Genomic DNA, 21,061 nt, shown 5'->3' with positions numbered 1-21,061 from the left:
GAGAGAGAGAGAGAGAGAGAGAGAGAGAGAGAGAGAGGGGAAAATTAACAAATAAAAGCATCAAAAACACACAAAATAAGAGAAAAATAGACTGAATAATGAAAAAGACAGAGAAACAACAACAACAACACACACAAAATGATGATAGAAATTAATCTGATTAGAACGAACTGAAAATACAAGGAGGGAGATATAATAAAATTATAGAAATAAGTGTAAATGCACTAAATAATGTTTAATTCACTTATTTACAAAATGAGATTCTTTAAATTCCAACATTATGATCAATGGTTATTTTTTCACAGAATTCTGAGTAAAATGTAGTCGGACATAAAAAGGGGGGACGTGGATTCAAAAGTAAGAGAAAGGGGGACTAGAGCCAAAAAAGTTTGAGAAACCACTCCAGCGTCTCTGAAAATATGACGTTAAAAACAGAAGCTGTTAGCTTAGTTTGTAGAGGACACAGATAGTGTCTATAAACACTAGGGCTGGGACGATAACAATACAATATTTTGAAAACAAAAAATATCCCAAAAATGGAAAAAATACTTTTTTACTTTAAAGCTGCAGTATGTAAATTGTGAAACTTGTATGGAATCAACCACAATCCCCCTCCCCTCTCTGTTTCTAAATCTTAAAAACCTACATACTGCAGCTTTAACTCTGAACAAAATTACACACTTGCTCTGGATTTAACCTTTTTAATTCAATAGGAATAAAATAAAATAAATATCAGGAAGACCAATTGCTCCTATTTAAAGTTTTAAAAAAGTGTAAATCTGCAAATAAAACACAAAAACAGATGTCAGTGTAAAATTCAAACCAATTTATATCATCATGAAAGTTGTTTAACGTAATTTTTTCTCTTCTCTCTGCATTAACTTTATATCACAACATTTCTCAAACATTTTTAACTAGAACAGTCAACAGCCCAGATTTAACATAGGGACGTGTTCCATCCTATATGCCCCACCCTAACTCTCTCTCCCCTGTTCCTTTCCCACGCACCATGGTGTAACACAAAGTGTCGCACCAACGATAGACATTTTGTTTTTCACGATATCTTGTCACATGATATATCACCGCCGCTTTGGGAAGAAATTATGAAGATCTTTGTCTACTCTGGAATATTGTGTGTGTGTGTGTGTGTGTGTGTGTGTGTGTGTGTGTGTGTGTGTGTGTGTGTGTGTGTGTGTGTGTGTGTGCTACTGACAAGCTGCTGCTGTTACAAATGACAAATCTCTACGACTAAAGCCGGGTTATATTGGGATTGTCTTCAACATCTGGAGTGAGCATCAGAGCCCCCCAAAAATGTACGACCACACACGCACATGTACACACACACACACACACACACGAGCGCCTGCGTGCATCGAATGTGTTTATCGTTTGTGACACACTCGGGTCTGGGTGGAGTGTGAGCAGAGTGCATGTGACAGTGAAGGAGGTGGACTGGTGGCCATGACAGCCTGATGAAAAACATCAGAGGAGATCGCCCCGTGTGTGTGTGTGTGTGTGTGTTCGTTCACTGCTTTTTTTTTTTTTGGACAGAACAAAAATGATTTCCCCTTACACGACTTCAAAAACCTTTTTAAAAAACATTTGTAAAGATTACTTTATTAATGTATTTATGTGTTTTATTAATTATTAACAACAAAAATGCACAAAACACGTCTAAAATAATCAAAATGACCCAAAGTGATGTGAGGTGCTCACACTCTTCACCTCCATCACTGACTGTTTTTAGTTTTTAGAGAAAAATGAACTTACACAAAACAACAACACGCAACTAAAATCTAAAATATACAAAAGATGATCACAAAAAAAATTTAAAATATACAAAACAACAACAATTCACAAAATGGGAACAGTAGTTCACAAAATGACAATGAATTATGCAAAACGGTAACAATACTACACAAAATAACTCCTAAAAACACACAAAAAATAGAAAGTAATACTAAATTAACAACAAAAACACACAATGTCTGAAAAAATGCAAAACAATGTTTTTGGATTCATCACGTTTATTTTTTCTAGTTCTGCGTTTTTTTGTTGTCATTTTGAGAATTGTTCCATCATTTTTATATTCTTGTCTTTTTGTTGTTTTTTGTGTATTTCACTAGTCATGTCATGTATTTTTGGGGTCATTTTTAAATGTATTAGGGTCAATATAAATGAGGCCGATGGTCACATGTTGTTTGCCCATGTGTTGACACGATGCCAAATAGCACTCATGGTGTTGTCAGAGTGTGCGTTGGCATTAGAAAATGTCACCTTGGCCAATGTGGCAGAAAAAGGAAGAAAGTGTAACGCTAATGAAGTCCTGCAGGGCTTTTTCCCCCACCCACCACAGCCCACCACCATAGCCGTCCTTTGGCAGCTTCCTCATGTTTGCGTGACCCCGTGACCTCACAGCTCTGATGACGACAACAAGCAAATGAGCCATCACTGACAGCCAGATGGCATCGCCAGCAATCATCTCACAGCACATCACAGGCTAAACTCTTATCGCTTTATAATTAAATCACCTTTTAATCATCAGAAAATATGGAAGATAATCAATAATATTAGCTTTACATACTGCATACTTTATTAGCAGTACATAGTGCTACAAGGATGAGTGTTAACCAAAGTAAACACACAAAATTACTCCAAAAAACACAAAATGACTCTAAAAATCCACAAAAATACAGTAAAAATACACAAAAGACAATAAAAATGCAGAAAAGACCACTAAAATAATCAAAATGTCTTCAAATTACACAAGATGTGAACACAAAAACAACTGAAAATATACAAAAATATGCAAGATGTGAAAAGTAATTCACAAATTGACAATGAATTATGCAAAGCAACAACAAAACTACACAAAATGACTAAAAAAAACACACACAAACAACAAGCACACACCAAATGAGTTTAACAATATTAAATCAACAACAAAAACAGACACTATGTCTAAAAAAAAAAAAACTAAATATGTTTTTGGATTCATTTCTTGTTTATTTTTTCTTGTCATTTTTTATATGTTTCTGTCACTTTTTGTAGTTGTCGTTGTGTGTATCACTGTCTTTTTTTATATTCTTGTTGTCTTTTTGTTTGTTTTGTTGAGTACTTTTGTCCGCTCATCCTGCCAGATTTTATGAATAGCTTAAAACAAATAAATAAATAGATGGAAATGTCCCGGGGACATTGAACGCACCTCAGGGAGCTCTTTAATCTAAAAGACCGTAACTCTGATAATAATTGCTCTATCGGAAAAATTCCACCAGTTTCTGAAAGTTTTACTCACATGGGACAAATCATTAAAAATACAGGTTTGTAATAGAAATGGTCAGACATACAGCAGAGGAGAAGAGAAAGACTGGAAGAGACCGAATACCAGTGGATTTCATTTAAAAAGTTAGTTAAGGTCACAGTTATTAAGTGTATATTTAATGATTATTTTAATGTTTTAATGTGTTGGGAATTCACTTTGTCAGAGTTTCTGTTGTAAACACAGAATTCACAGTAAGAATGAAGTAAAAACACTTTTATTGCGCCTGTCTAAAGGACTCCACATCCCACAATGCAATGCACACCAAACTTTTTCAAACTAACTTTCCAGCTGCAATTTTACATGCTTTTTTTTTTTTTTTTTTTTGACCAAATGATCTTCAACTTATTGATTAGTGAAAGATCCCAGTCTGTCTGAAATCTAATGTGTAGTGATGAGACATCACTGGGAACAAACTAGAACAAACATGGAATCAAACCAATCACTGTCCTCCTCGTTTGGAGGAGAAACACAAGAAATCACAGAAAGAATGAAGTAAAAACACTTCTAAGCATCCGTCTAGGACTCCACATCCCACAATGCAATGCACCAAACTTTTTCAATAATGTCAGCAACAGAATGTTACAGTGGAATTAAAACAAACCTTTTACAATCTTTTTTTTGAGCAAATGATCTTGATTTATTGATTATCTGTGACGTTCTACACTCTGAGCGGCTTTAAATGTTCTCGTTAGGGTTCTCGCCAGCGCTGTTGAGCGTAGGGGTCCCTGACGTAGTCATTTTGATCCCCTACAGAGTAATGTCAGTCTTTTTTCTGCCTGATTAAAACTCTACTGTGTTCATCCTCCGCTTTGTAACCAATAATCACCATCACATATAAACAGTGTGCTCACAGGCATAAAATACAGAGGGGAGAGGGGGGGTTACAAACCCCCAGATATTCAAACCCAACTAATTTAACCCCCATTATTTTTTTCAAACATGAATTCCATTTAATTAAAATTGTCCTATGTTGATGTGTGATGTATTTATATGCCACACCCCTTTCCAGCTGCACACTTGGTAGCTTCCATGTTAGATTAACACTTGTCAGCAGAAACATATGGAATTGTTTAGAACAAACAATATTCCATATGTTTGGTGGTCTCCATTTGCAACGCCCTGCCTACCCAACCCTAGTGGTCACGGCACGTCACTGAGATAGAGAGTTACTCCTGCTTATATATATATATATATATATATAGAGAGAGAGATATATATAGTGCCGTGACCACTAGGGTTGGGTAGGCACGTTGTAATTCGAGACCACCAATGACAATTTCATATGTTTCTGCTGGCAAGTGTTTATTCAATTCAACTCAATTTTACTTGCATAAAGCAATTACAACAAAGTCATCTCAATGCGCTTATCACAATATAAAATTCATAATAAGAAATAAAAAACAAAACAAGATCCACGTGAACAAGCATTTAACATCTAACAAAATCAACATCATAAACACCATTAAAGGAGACATATCATGCTTTTAAATCCTTTCTTTTTTACATATAAATCATACAGTTGTGGTCTATATAAAGTGGAACTGCAATGTTTGGGTCTGAATTCATTATTATAGCTCCACCCCTTTTCTACCACTTTCTGATGTGCTTCTGAGAGCAACTCGTTTTGGTGCTGTCTCTTTAAATGCAAATGAGACACTTCATACCCCGCCCCCTCTCCAGGTTGCAGAGGTGACACTCGGTTCAACTCCACCCTATTCGGCCATTTTTGTAGTTTGATAGAAGAGATACGGCTATGTAGCGGCGCAGAAAATGTTTATTCACACGTTATTTACAAAATGTCAACAACAGAAGACTTTGCTTCTCCATCTTTTAAAAGCTGTTGTTTTTCCTCAAAGTTTCTTTATCGTCTCTAATGCTGTCATCCTGACTGTAGTGTTATCCCACCCACTAGCTAGAGAACGCAGCAGCAGCCACGCTCTATCAATTCACTAATGCACTGTGAACTTACGTATAGCATTTAGCATAGCAGCTCTCTACGCTGCCTTTGGACGTAAATGTTTTCATCTTGGGGAACTGACTGCACATGCGCTAACACATTAAAACACACTATGGGAACAGAGGCAGAGCAGCAATGTGCTTTTTGGAGGGGGCGTGGCCTTCACCGTAATACAGCGCAGGAGTGAGAGTGACTTGTGCAGCGTCTCTGCGTACCAGGAAATAGCTAAGTTCAGTCATTTAGGCTATGAAAATCACTAGATACTGTAGGCTATCAGTAATTTAAAAATCAATTATACTTATAATGAAAACAAATAATCTAAATAATAATTCCCACTGCCTACCTTGCCTACCCTGACTGTATGTCACTGCTCTAACTACATTCATCATCACCACCACCATCAATACAACTTTTGGCTTTAAAGTAAGGCTGGAACAAAGGTTAAAAACAAAAATAACAACTAGTTTTGCTTCACTAAATGTGGCGCTCAGAGATATATGAATTTCAAAATTAGGGGGTATGTGCTGTAAAAGACCCCGCACGTGACACGTGATAAAGTTTTTTAAATTAATTCTTAAAGATCTCACGTCTCAAACAAACGACGACTAAAGGAAGTTGACACTCAGCTGGACAGAAGTCAAACCCAGACACTTTAGCTGGTGACTGGGCCACGGAGTCCAGCCTGGATCAGCAGCAGCAGCTTCAGGCCAGCAGTGTGTGTGTGTGTGTGTGTGTGTGTGTGGAAGAGCAAACAGCAGCAGCATCAACGGCTACAGAAATATTCAGCCGTCACACATGACAACCTGTCAACCTGTCACGTCTCAACCTCCAGGCATCACGAGCCACACGGGCCGCTTTAAACATGGATGGATGTCAATGTAAATGCACCTTTCAGCTGTGTGTGTGTGTGTGTGTGTGTGTGTGTGTGTGTGTGTGTGTGTGTGTGTGTGTGTGTGTGTGTGTGTGTGTGTGTGTGTGTGTCTCTTAAAGCCATGTGGTCCATCTGTCCATGCTGATCAGTGATGGTCTCCGTCCTCCGTCACAGTTTGTCAACAGGACGCCGTCGACGACGGATGGACGGACGGACGGATGGATGAACGGAGGCTTCAGAGGGAGCGTTGCTAGCGGAGGGGGCGACCTTTGCCCTTTGCCCCCCCCCCCCCCAATACTGCAGTAGCCACTTCTCTATGTTTCCTACGCTTCATCTTTATCTACATTCATAGTTATGTTGACAGAATTGATGTCAGAAAACGTCACAGGCAACGAAATAATGCAACGTATGAAAAACAAAAGAGTCCGACTCTAGGGACGGGGAAAAGTTATCAAGTCTTTCTGTTATTATCAAAATGTGTGATGTAAATACACACCTGAGTATAAACTTAAGAAGCTCTTTGACTGCAAATTAAAAATGATGAGCAAAATGAGTTTTTCTTTGTCTATTTTAAAAAAGTCACCGTTAGCACTTTTTACAAGAGATACTGAAGGAATTCATCCATTAGATCACATCACATGTGTCAAACTCAAGGCCTGGGGCCCAAATCCGGCCCTTTAGAACAGGGATGCCCAACTGTTTTTAGCACACAAGCTACTTCTACCACTGACAGCTCTTTGAAATCTGATGTGTGGGGGGTTCTAACTAAATAATCTGATTTTAATGTTTAAACTATTATTAAACTAGAATATTTGCATTTCCTGAATAAAATGTGAGGATACAGCTGCTGCATGAGGGAAATCAGAAGATCTATCCTTCCATTCATCTCTAAAAATGGGATCAGAGCTGAAAAGTCACTGCGGTTGAGAAAAGAGAAAAGTTGAAAAACAATAGACAGCTGAATATTCTAAAAGTCGAACGGTTTAAAATCGGTTGAAGAATGGTTGAACAGCTGAAGTTGAAATGGGGGATTTTCATATTATATATGAAATATCTAATATATTATTATATATTATCATGGAACATTCTTACAGAAAAAAAATTGCTAAAAACTTTCTTTTTTCTTTCACAAATGTTACAAATCACAAAAAGTTTAAGAAGTTGAAATGCACCAAATCTGTGACGGGAGAAAAGGTAATAATAATATAAAATAGGATAACAATAGTGAGGATGCATCCTAGCTAATAATTATTTAATATTTGCACAATATTAAAATATAATAATAATGTTGAAATAGTGACACTTAAAAACTGAGTTAGATTGAAATTTATTTTAAAAATGTAAATTCAATCAATAAAAATATTTAAAAAATAAATTTTGTAAAAATGTAGAATTTCAATTTCATCATGAAAGCAAAACTGTGTGAAAGTGTGATGGTCTGCAGTTTGTTATTGTTTTTAAACTTGCTGCTAGCGGGGGGGGGCGACCTTTGACCTTTGCCCCCCAACACTGCACTAGCCACTCCTCTGTGTTTCTCATGTTTCATCTACATTCATAGTTACCGTATGATGACAAAAGACTTTGACACTCCAGACATGGAAAAAAGATGAAAACTCTTCCTATTATTATCAAAATCTGTAAATACAGTATTCAACAAAGTTATCTCAATGCACTTAAGTATATGCATGATGGTTTAAGAAGCTCTTATGAGTCGACTGCACACAAAACCGCAAACAAAGGACGAGCAAATTTTGATTTATTTTCTATTTTGTTGGATATTGAATTTCCTGAAACTAAAAAAAGTCACTGTTAGTACTTTTTACAGGTTTCTGGCTGAAACTACACTTTACGAAAGGAACATCGAGAGAAAGAGCCAGAAATGTACTAATGTGAAGAAATAAAAGAATATTTTAGGACGGGAGGAAACATATTTGGATACTCTGGAGGCACTGACTGTACATCCCATAGTTTGTCCACATGGGAAAAAGGATTTCTGGTGATTTTGTTCATTTTTGGATCTTTTTCCATCATGACTCAGCACTTACCGCTTGGATCCCATGAAAACCGGCGATTTGAAGTCCTTCTTCTTCATGAACTCAACAATTCGGAGTTCTTTCTTAGCCGTGAGAGGGGGGAGCTCGGGGGGGGAGGGGAACAACGCTCGCTCGAGTTCGGCCTCAGACTGGGGCCAGTTTAATAACTCGGACACGCGTTGGCTGCATGGGTCAGTGGGTCAGATGTAAAGTTAGGAAAGGTCAAGGTTCGGAGGTATTATCATCGGTTAAAAAGTGTTAAAAGGGTGAGGAGAGAGAGAAAAAGAGAAAACATGCATTAAGAGACAAATCAGACAAAACCAAAACAGAGGAATAACCAAAAGAGACATAAACGGGAATATTAGAAGCTTTATGTTCTTCATTCTTAAAAGGATCCTCCACTTTTTTTACAAGTTTGTCCTAAAATAGTTGAAATGTCCTTATTAGTAGATCTATGTCTTACAAATACATTCTTATGCATCATATTTGTTTTATTAACTTTTAAAAATAGGACTATTTTACAGTTTTAGAGCCTGTGCTCCTCCATCTTGAAATCATGTGATTGATGATGTCACACGGCCCCACTGCCTGTAAACATCCATTATTTCTATTGGAGTGAAACATTTCACTCTAATAGAAAACAATGCAGTGGGGCCATGTGACATCATCAATCATGTGATTTCAAGATGGAGGAACACAGGCTCTAAAACTGTAAAATAGTCCTATATATAAAAGCAAATTAAATGAATATGGTGCATAATGATGTGCATAGATCTACTAATAAGCACATGTCAAAGATTTTAGGCCACAATTGTAAAATCCATTTCCTAATGCAGAGGTTTAATAAGATGCTTCCCTCTGTTCTCAGCTATTCCAACACTTCTATGAAGATGAAGGAGTTGAACACATGACCAACCGTGTCTTAATGGGCAGAGCTTTGTGCACAGTCATCTCCTTCATCTCCAAACTTTTCCTACAAACTAAAGGAAGCTCCTTCTGCAGTGAAATGTAGACTTTAGGCACAATGTCACAGTCACACCAGGAGCGTTGTCATGGCAACGGCCAAACCAGGAACTGTCCATCAGAGGCCAGATGGAGACGTGTGATTCGTCACTCGAGAGAAAACATTTCCTCTGCTCTCGAGTCCAGTGGCAGCCTGTTTTACACCACCACGGACCGATGTAAAATAGCATCATAGAGCAGCTCTCACAGTGAAGGAGAGCAAAAAATAAAAAATAAAAGCAAGTTTGGAGCTTTTCAGCATTTGTTTCCACAGAAAAGTGGCCAAAAAAATCATTGGAACAACTATAGAAAAAAACTACATAACGACATACTCCAAAACTGAAACGAAAATAAACAAAATATACAAAAGACAACAAAACACACAACTACAAAAATGAAAAAAACTTCAAAAACGCACAAAAGAACAAAGGATATACATAACAATAACAACAAGAAAAATACACCAAAAGAGTGAAAAACTAAAACACACAATGACAGAAAAATATATAAAATGACAACAAAAACACACATAATGACATCAAAAAAACAAAAAATGACCCCAAAACCTCACAAAACAGCAACAAAAACATATTGAACAACAATAAAAACATGTTAAATGAGAGAAATATACAAAATAAACAACAACAAAATTACACAGAATGACATAAAAATAAACAAAACACACAAACACATCAAAAATATAAAAAAATGCAACAAAAACGCATAAGCAACAACAAAAACCCACCAAATCAGAAAATAATAATAAAAAATTGAACAAAAATACACAAAATAACAGTAAATGATTGCAAAAACACATAAGCTCTTTGTTGTTTCCTGTGTTAATGCTCAATTTGGTCATTATTCTAAATGCTGACATGAATGTTGATCATGTGGTCACGTGTTTGTGGCCCCGCCCACTGTGATAAAGTGTCCCGTCCCTGCATAATGACATAGTGGACCACAGTGGGGGCGTAGCTGGCGTTTCTACCTGTTTCCGTGGACGTGGGAGGCACAGAAGGCGAAGCTGTAGTGCAGCAGCGTGGGGTCGATCATGGCTCCGTTCTCCGCCCTCTCCAACAGGTCACTCAGGTAACACAGGTGTCTGTGGCAGCCGCGCACGCCGTAACGTGCACAGTACTCATCCAGGACAAACACCTGACCAGGACTGAACCAACCCTGGGAGTAAAACACACAACACACCCATGGTTAGGTTAGGCTCCAACAGGGATGGGCTGGCCATCTAGCACACCGGGCATCGTCCTCGTGGGCCGTTGACCTGTAGTGGGCCGATCCGCTACGTTTTTGCTTTTTTGATGAGTGAGTGGAGGCAGACGTGGCAGCAGGTGGCCAGAAATGGTCCATAATTGTCAAAAACGTGGCAAGAAAAGAGTGAAAAGTGAGTAAAATGGAACAAAAGTAGTCAAGAATGGCTAAAAAATAAAATAAAAGATAAAATAAAGAGGAAACAGGTGGTATGTAATGGCAAAGGGTATAGCTTGATTGAGAAAAAATGTGACAAACAATAGTGAAAAAGGGCAAAATATGGCAAACAATCATGAAAAAGTGAAAAATGTGGAACAAAAAGAGGCAAAATGTGGGGAAAACTGAAATGAGGGGTATTTATTGGACAAAAGTTAGCTTATTTGGATGAAAAGTAGCCAAAAATAATTGAAGAAAGGACAATAATTGGATAAAAGTGTCAAAAAAGGGACGATTACTGGCAAAAGGGAAATAAAGTTGGAAAAAAAGTGTCAAAAGTGTCAAAAATATGACAAAGGAAATAGAAAAAAGGGGTTAAAAAGTTTCCCACTTTTAAGGTTTTCTAATAATAATTGAAATGAATACATGTTGAGAATCATTGATTAATAACAGCTTCTACATGGTGTCTCTGATAATGTAGTGATCAGAATTTTTGTCCCAGTCCATCCCTGGTCACCTCTGCCCTCCGATAACTCGTCCAATGGCGTCGCAGCGTTCGTACTCACCAGACAGGAGTAGGAGTCGTTGAGTCTGTGGTCCAGAGTGAGGCGTTGGACCAGCTCAAACAGAGAGGCGTGGTCAAAGTTACACGGGTTGGCAGAGATGAACTCATCCATCCCGTGTTTCTGTGCGCGATCGGCATCTTTTCATCCATCCATGTTTGTTTGTAGAAAAAGAGACGAGAACAACAAGAACACGTCACCACAACAATAAACTGTACTCTAAACTATACATTTATCAATGTGATAAAAACAAGTCTAACTGGGGAAGACCTGTATTCACAAGGCAAATACATATTTGGTTATTGAAAATTAAAAAAAAACTAGCAAAAATAACAACCTGTATCTGGATTTGTTGACAAGTTTGTTCTTTTTATTATTAAACTGAAATAAATAATGCAGGAAAAACAGAAGACTGACCTTGACCTTGAGCAAAGGTCACAGTGAAAGGAAATGTTGTTCAATGGTACCAGTCTGAGCACTGGATCTCAATTTGCGGACAAGTTATAGGAAACAGTATTTTTGGGGTTTTTTGTGACATCATGAACTTTGACCCCTACCGATCTTTTTACTGGTGGGTCCTACAGCTTCTTCATCACTGACCAGCTTCATAAACCTGAGCTCCTATTGGCTTAATCCATCATCATCATCATCATCATCATCATCATCATCATCTGTCTGTCTGACAGGCAAAGCAAACACAACAAAGAGCAGCATGCTGGGAGCTGAACCCCCTCCCCCCAAAATAAAAAGTCTAAAAAGGTGACATTGTGTGTGTCCGGGTGGCTGTCAGGTCTGTTTGATGTAAGTGAGTGTGGGGGGGGTGGGGGGGGTGGGGGGCTGGACAGTAACGTGCACTGACATCAGTCACCCCTGTCCTTCTGGGATAGGGACAGCAGGACCTGACGATGATTGACGGCTGCTTTTCATTTTATACATCACTGTGGGACCGTGTGTGTGTGTGTGTGTGTGTGTGTGTGTGTGTGTGTGTGTGTGTGTGTGTATACAACACTCACTATCCAATACTTTTTTAATCAGATAAAATCATAGTGTGGGTTTTATGGATCAATAAAGATGTAAAAGGTTGAAATCGCCGCTCCAAACTTTAGACACTGTTATTGATATTGTTGAAAAAGTTTGGTGCATTGCATTGTGGGATGTGGAGTCATACAGTACTCCCATTTCTGCTACTTCTCCATCACATGTCATGACTTTTCTACACATTTATTTCACGTTCCAGACATGTTCATCATTTATAAACCATCTCCATCACTTTTACACCTAATGTCACATATATTGACCCATTATTGTCACTTTTAACCTCTTTTTTTATCATATTCAATGATGATTTTTTGCCAATTTTAACCACATTCACCATTTGTCATGCCCATTATTTGCCAGTTTGAACTAATTGTTCCATTATTGACACTTTGAACCATATTTACCACTCTTTCTGTCTGTTTTTGTCCACTCTAATTTACAACTTTTAACCAATTTCTGTGGTTTTTAAAATCCCATTTCACCACCTTTGTTTTAGTCTCCACTGTAAACACTATTATTGCAGGAAATTGTTGGTGCATTGCATTGTGGGATGTGGAGTCCTGTAGACCAGGAGTTCTCAACCATTTTCGTCACTTTTTATTGCCATTATTTTGCTCCTTTTAATGCATTTTGGTTACATTACTCCCATTTCTGACACTTTTACATCACATTTTAAAAACATGTTCAGCACCATTATTATTATTATTATTATTATTATTATTATTATTCTCCTGTAGACCAGGGGTTCTCAATCAATCAGTCATGTGGAGACAGGACCATCTATAGGGGGAATAAAGGAGAGATTTTTGGGGTCCATCCATAAAGTCAGTAAAATGATGGTCCATTGTTCTATGAATCTGTGATAACCACATTTATTTATTCATCTGAATAATATCCACTGTTATCCAGGAACGTTTATTATTATTATTATAGTCATCTTAAAGATGGAAATCCTGGTTTTAATCACTAATAAAAAGGATTCAAAGTGACCAAAAATGGTGGAAAAGGTGGTGAAATGGGATTTTATAAAACCACAGAAATTGGTTAAAAGTTGCTAATTAGAGTGGATAAAAACTGACAGAAAAAGCTGTAAAGTGTCAGTATTGGAACATTTAGTTTAAACTGGCTAATAATGGGCATGACAAATCATGAATGTGGTTACATTGGTAAAAATAAACATGAAATATGGTGAAAAGATGTTAAAAGTGACAATAATGGGTCAATATATGTGACAATAGGTGTAAAAGTGGTAGAAAGTGTTTCTAAGTGACGAAAAAGTGCAGAAAAGTCATTGAAATGTGATGTAGAAGTGTCAGAAATGGGAGTAATAGCAAATGTAGCAAAAATGCATTAAAAGGAGCAAAATATGGCAAGAAAAAGTGATGAAAATGGTTGAAAAGCAGTGGTCAACAGGACCCCACATCCCACAATGCAATGCACCCAACAATGTCAATAACAGTGTTTACAGTGTAGATTAAAACAAAGTTTCACGCAGCCATTTCAACCTTTCACATCTTTTTGTTTGAGCAAATGATCTTTGATTTATTCATCTGTGAAGCCTAATTCAAAACTAAAATACAAACTTTCACTGAAGCTTTCTGTAGTTTATCGTGATCAATATCTCCAGTGGATCAGACTGGAATCCAGTTGTATGTTTTCAAGAGAAAAATCTAAACTTCTTTTTCCTTTTTGCTGAAATATTGAGTCGTTGTTTCCGGGGTTGAATTATTTTCTTTGTGTACAGTAACAAAGAAAAACCTTTGTCAAAAATCAAATATTTGTAGTCACCACCAGACCAGACATGAGCCAGAGAAAGCCTGAGGACAATCATAAATCATGTGATCGTCTGATCCCAAGGTCACATTATCAGAATGTAGAATAATCACTAACATCAGCAATAATACAGAAAATAATAAAGCTTTTGGAAATCTTTTAGTGTATTTTTGCTGTTGTTTAGTGTACTTTTGTAGACATCGTGCATTATTTCAGAGCCATTTTGTTTGTTTTTAAATAATCTTGTGTATTTTTCTGTATTTCTTAAATTTGTCTTTCATTTGTGTGTTTTATGAAGTCATCTTTTGTAATTTTGTGTGTCTTACTGTCATTTCGTTGGGGTTTTAAAAAGCCATTATAGATTATTTTTGTGTGATTTTACAAACATTTTGTGTTTTTACAATAATGTGTATTTTTCTTTCACTTCATGGATTTGTTTTCTGTTTTGTTTATGGAGTGTCTGGACTCATTTTGTGTCTTTTGATGTCATTTTGTGTGTTTTGGTGATCATCTTGTGAGATGTCGGAGCCATTTGGTTTGTTTCAAAAAACCTTTATTTTTTTATTTTTCTGCCTTTCTTGTATTTGTCTGTCATTTGTGTGTGTTTATGAAGTCATTTGTGGATTTTTCAGTCATTGCGTGGGGGTTTTAAAGCCCTTTTGGTTATTTTTGTTGTATGTCTGGACTCATTTTGTGTCTTTTTTATGTCAGTTTGTGTTATTTCTGAGCCATTTTGTTTGTTTTTTGTCATTTCATGTATTTGTCTTTCATTTTGAGCCACTTGTGGCTGCAGAATGCAAGTGTCTGGGTTTATTATTATTTTAAGAGCTGGTGATAAAAGCCAAAACAAAAGAAAGTGTGAGTGAGTCTTTGTTGTTGTTGTATTAATAACACAGTGGGTGTGGCCTGTGTGACATCACCTTATATTATTCCTTGCTCTGATCCAGGTGTTAAACAGTGTGCAGTTATTTGGTAACATTGACTGATTTAATTATGATTTAATTGTGCATCAGCCTCACTGTTTTATTCATTATTCCTTCCACTTTAGACTCTGTAATTACAGCAGCTGACGCTCAGTGGGAATCCACTGCCTGTATTAAAAAACCTGCTCACTCACTAAAATCACTTTCACGTTCAAAAAAAGTGAAATTTAATTTTAAGACTTCATTTACTTCCACTGCTCTTAGTAATGAATATATATATCTGAAAGTTAACCCAACCCTTCTCAACAATAACATTATTATAAATACTTTAAGTCACAATAAAATACAGCCTGATTCAACAACAGCCATTTTTTTTTAAAATACATTTTGTGTCTTTCTGTGAGGTTTTTAAATCTATTTTGTGTGTTTTTTAAGCAATTCTGTGTATTTTTCTGTCTTATCTTGTTGAGTTATTTTGTGGTGTTTTAAAGCCATTTTGTGTGTTTTTGGAAAGAGTTTGTGATTTTTGTTGTTAATGGGTGTAATTTTAGATCATTTTTGTGTGTTTTTAGGAAGATTATGTGTGGTTTTTCTGTCATTCCATGTATTTGTCTTTCATTTTGTGTATTTTATAGTAATTTTGTGTATTTGTCAGTCATTGTGTGGGCTTTTTCTGTGTTTTTCTGTTTATTATATGGTGTTTTAAAGCCATTTTGTGAGGTTTATTTTTTAAAAACGTGTGTTTTTGTTGTCATTGTGTGTGATTTTGGATACATTTTGTGTGTTTTAAAAGAATATTGTCTATTTATCTGTCATTTTGGTGTAGATTTCTTTTATTTTGTGTATTTATGGAGTGTAATTTTCTGTCTTTTTGAGGGGCTTTAACACCATTTGTGTATTTTTAGATTTTAAAAAACTGCTTTTGTTGTCTTGTGGTGATTTTAGGTAAATTTTGTGTGTTTTTAGAATCATTTTGTGTATTTTCTCTTTTCTTGTATTTATCTTTCATTGTAAGTCCTTGTGTGCGGTTTTAAAAAGCCTTTTTTGTGTTTTAAAACTTTGTAGTGCGGTTTTGTACTTTTGTTGTCATTGTGTGTGATTTTGGATCTATTTTGTGTGTTATTAGAATAATTTTGTGTATTTTCTGTCATTTTGTGTGGTTTTCAAGCCATTTTGTGTGTTTTTCTGTTATTTTGGGTCATTTTCTTGTGTATTGTGGTTTTGTTTGTTTTAGCCACCAGTTGCTCATGTCTGACATAACTTAATCTTTGCTGTGTGTGTGTAACTAAATAACAATTAGCCAAAGAGATAAATATTTTTTTTTAAATCCATCCCTCTTGAAAGATTCCTGCTCCAACTCATTCATATTTTAAACATTTTATTTCCGTAGCTTATTGTTCTGATAGAGGTGATCGTTTTCCAACTACTGCTAATGATGTTAATCTAAATAAATTAATAAATGTTTCTATAATAAATGAGAGAAATAGAGACAGAAAAGGGAGGAGAGCACTTACCGTTAAATCCAGCTACAGTTAGCATTAAGGTCAGGGTTTAAAAGAAGGAAAACATAAAGACACAAAGCAAAGCCACCATCACTGACACACAAAAGCAGTTTGACAACAACAAGCAAAGCAGCGCACACTGAAAAAAAACGTGCAAACACTTTAAAACGTGTCCGACAGAATTAAAAACAGAAGCAAGAGACGGACACAGAGTTTTTCTCATCATTTTGTTGATCTGTTGTTAATTTGTGTAGTCATTTTGTGTATTTTTATGTCATTTTGTGGGGTTTTAAAGCTATTTTATGTGTTGTTAAAAACATTGTGTGTTTTTGTTGTCATTGTGTGTGATTTTGGAGACATTTTGTGTGTTTTTAAAATAATGTTGTGTGTTTTTCTGTCATTTTGTGGGGTTTCAAAGCCATTTTGTGTTAAACTATTGATAAATACTGAAGCAAGAGACGGAGCTAGTGCAGCCTTAATTCTGGCCAACACTCATGTGACTTCATTAGTATTTACAGCAGCATCGATCTTTGTCATAAATAAAAATAAAATGTAAAAATAATCAAATACAAACATTTTGTATACATGACGACAACGACCACGTTGAAAAAATAATGATCTTAACGACTGAATTAAAGCAGATTTATGTAAGTGGCTCAATAAGAAAATAATATTTCTCCTAATGATGAATTATTTTGTGTTTATTTTATTGAGGTAGATTAAATCTGTGACTGAGATTTAAACCTTAAATCACTGAATGTAATTCATCAAAGTGTAAAACCAAAACTCACAGAACTGTGATATGGGTGCATCCAGCTGTGGCGTGGTGCCGCCCCTGGAGTTGAGTTTCTGGACCTGGGTGGGTGGAATGGGTTTGTGGGACTGACCGGTGGCCCGGTACATGGCCTGGACCCACAGGATACGGTCCTGCTCGTCATCGCTGGCAAATATCACAGTGTCGCCTTCTTTGACCGCGTTGAAATACGTCCGACCTCCATCCAGTCCTGGAATTACACACGCACGCACGCACACACACACACACACACACACACACACACACACACACACACACACACACACACACACACACACACACACACACACACACACACACACACACACACACACGCGCGCACACACGATCAGAAACAAGATGTGATTTAAAGTTCCTGCACTTTATCCACTGACACAGGCTGTTGTAACTCAAAGAGTATATACTGTCTAGTATATACTAAGTATATACTAGACAGTATATATGTCTAGTATATACTAAGTATATACTAGACATATACTAAGTATATACTAGACATATATACTGTCTAGTATATACTAAGTATATACTAGACATATACTAAGTATATACTAGACATATATAATGTCTAGTATATACTGTCTAGTATATACTAAGTATATACTAGACATATACTAAGTATATACTAGACATATATACTGTCTAGTATATACTGTCTAGTATATACTAAGTATATACTAGACATATACTGAGTATATACTAGACATATACTGAGTATATACTAGACATATATACTGTCTAGTATATACTAAGTATATACTAGACATATATACTGTCTAGTATATACTAGACAGTATATACTGTCTAGTATATACTATCTAGTATATACTGTAAATATGATTAGGATGATGAGCATTCCCACTGAAGTAAACTTCCAAGTTTCCCAAGATGCATCTGGAACCTCCAGCGTTAAAAACCTTGTTCACACTGAGACTAAATATCTCTGTTGATTCTCCACCGTTATTTTGAAAGTTCCAAAAACATTTGAAGTGAAAAAGTGAGCAAGTAGAATATCAACATGTGCTCATTTGATCCATAAAACTCACCCTCCATCGTGCTACTGACTATACTTCCTGTTAACTTCAAAATAAGCTTGAAGCTAAATGGTCCCAGGACTATTTTACATTCAGCTCCCCAGTACTGTTGTCTCCAATCCTTTCTAAAAAATCACTTTATAATCATAACCCGGTTGTACATAATAGCATTTTAATTTGGCGGCAGTTGGCTAAACAGCTCAAACTTCGATCTCTATCATTTGCAATGCCTCTATCTGCTAATCCAGCATTTCCACCTTCCCTTTCAGATGGAGACTTTGATCGTTGGAGGGACATGGGGTTGTGCAGGGTTGGTGATCTTTACTCTCAGGGCACTCTTTTGTCGTTTCAGCAGCTCCAGGAACTATTCAAAATTCCAAAGTCTGACTTTTTTAAGTTTCTTCAGGTCCGACATTTTGTCAAAACGCATCACCACAATTTTGAAAATGCTGAGCCAGATGAATTAGAGCTTTGTTTTAGTAGAAGTATATTAGACAAACACCCCATCTCATTTTTTATATGAACTACTACAAGTTCATGACCAAGTGAGTATGGAGGCAATTAAAAAGAAGTGGGAGGAGGAGCCTGGGATGGAGATACGGGGGTAGATCTGGGAGAGGTCACTGCGATTTGTTAGCCACTGTTCTCTTAATGCGAGACATCATTTAATACAGTTTAAAATAATTCACAGGTTGCATTACACAAAGGAGAAACTGAGTAAAATCTATCAGGATCTGTGATAAATGCAAATGTGCTGACGCCAACTTGCTGCATACTTTTGTCTCGTGTCCAAAGATACAAAGGTTCTGGTTGGAGATTTTTGCTTTTTTTGACAAGGCCTCAGAAAACTTCTCAAATGCTCCGTATCGATTGCTTTCATATGCTCTTCTCTGTGCTAAAAAACTGATTCTGCAGTGTTGGAAGGGAGTAAAACTTCCATCCTTCAGCCAATGGATAAGTAGCCTAACAGATACCCTCCACTTGGAGAAAATCAGATGTTCTAGTAGACAGGTTGGATGAATATGAGGATGTATTGTCTTGACGTGGACCCCTGGGTTGGGAGGGTGGGTGGGTTTTTTTTGTTTTTGTGTGACTTATCCTTGGACTTTGTGGTAATTACATACTACATTTGTTGTTCTGTTTGTCTTTTTTGCTTGCTTTTGGTTCTACTATAACTTGGAAAATTTAGGAAGTGCTGCATCGTATGAGTTTTCATGTTGATTCTGTTATGCTTCCTAATAAAAATATTAGAAACATTTTACATTCAGCTCCCAATGCATCATGGGACGGTTGAGTATGCATACTTAAAATGTGACTATATAGTATACCTCCTGGTATTTTTCATGTACTCAATCTGTTCATACTATCTAATGTACTACATACTCATTTAGATGTCAAACTAAACAACATTGATTATATCTAACCTTACTTTATCTATCCACCTATTTATATATTTATATATTTATATAGCTAGTTCCATTAAGACAAAAAGCCACGTCTGGCCTCACTCGTGCTGGAACTTCACAAACTGTTTATCATTGGCTGTGTGTCATTTCTCATTTAGACAAGCTATGAATAATTACATTTATTACATTAATCATCAACAAATAAGTATTTGACAAAAAACCTCAATGTGTGCTTTTTTTCTGTAGATGTCACTTTAACTTATGTTTATTTATCTATTTGTTTTTTAGACTCAAATCACTTTAACATACTGTAAATCAGGGTTTTTAAACCTTGGGGATGTGACCCCATGTGGGGTCGCCTGAAATGTCTAGTAATAATACATTATTCATTAAAATGATATGTTTTAAATTGAATTAATGAATCTATTTTGCATAATAAAAAAACAACACATCTCAGAAATAGTGCAAGAAAGGAAAGAAGCTCCAAGAGTTTAAATATGATAATTTTAATTATTTTTCAAATTAAATCACTACACATGTTTCAAACAACTGTATTCTATACTTTTACTTTCTCAAATATAAATCTATGGTCAAATAAAATCCAGCATAAAAATATTTGAGTAAATATTGTCACATTGTGCACTAGTACACACAAAACACACAACAAATATGATCAAAAACATAGAGCTACGGAAAAAAATATCTGGGGTCGCCCAGAGATTAGAGGTGTAAAAATGGGGTCACGACCCGAAACCCCACAGGAGTGAGTGGAGAACATGCAAACTCAGCCATCCTGTGTGTGTGTGTGTGTGTGTGTGTGTGTGTGTGTGTGTGTGTGTGTGTGTGTGTGTGTGTGTGTGTGTGTGTGTGTGTGTGTGTGTGTGTGTGTGTGTGTGTGTGTGTGTGTGTGTGTGTGTGTGTGTGTGTGTGCGTGTGTGTGTGTGTGTGTGTGTGTGTGTGTGTGTTACCTGGCTGTGGGTCGGTGTAGTCCACTGTGTAACCATCCAGCTGGAGCAGCTCCACAGGCTCCGCCTTCTTCTCTCTGTAGCTGCACATGGCAAACGTGTACTGACTCACCTGAAATAATAAAAATAATAAACGTTTAACATGAGCTAACTCAAACAAAAGAGCAGTTAACACAATTTAGTTAGTTTTTATCCTTCAAACAGGTTTCAAAAGGTGCAAGAGATACTTTTATTTATAGAAAAAATACACATTTTTGTTAAAAATGTAAAAATAAATTGAATAAAACAAATTGAATAGAACAAAAATAATGTAAAAAACAATTTTTTTTTAAATTATTAAATATATAAATGTTGATAATACTGTATATAATAAATACAAATCTGTAATATAATGAAAAAAACATTAATTTTTAAAGAATAATAAAAATGTAAATAATGATAA

The 21,061-nt window shown here is 36.2% G+C and overlaps 1 protein-coding gene across 1 annotated transcript in view; it reads right to left on the bottom strand.

The window, feature by feature from the left end:
* The window catches only part of cadpsa (Ca2+-dependent activator protein for secretion a), a 144,483-nt gene that overhangs the window by 76,948 nt on the left and 46,474 nt on the right, over positions 1-21,061 (bottom strand). Inside the window, 5 exon segments of the mRNA XM_028446810.1 lie at positions 10,174-10,361; positions 11,171-11,307; positions 16,416-16,427; positions 17,195-17,407; positions 20,623-20,731. Of these exon segments, the coding sequence (XP_028302611.1) occupies positions 10,174-10,361; positions 11,171-11,307; positions 16,416-16,427; positions 17,195-17,407; positions 20,623-20,731 (659 nt within the window).

The sequence above is a fragment of the Gouania willdenowi genome, chromosome 5 (assembly GCF_900634775.1).
Source record: "Gouania willdenowi chromosome 5, fGouWil2.1, whole genome shotgun sequence".
Taxonomy (NCBI): domain Eukaryota; kingdom Metazoa; phylum Chordata; class Actinopteri; order Blenniiformes; family Gobiesocidae; genus Gouania; species Gouania willdenowi.
The sequence above is the reverse complement of the archived record's forward strand: the minus strand, read 5'-3'. Positions and strand labels throughout refer to the sequence as shown.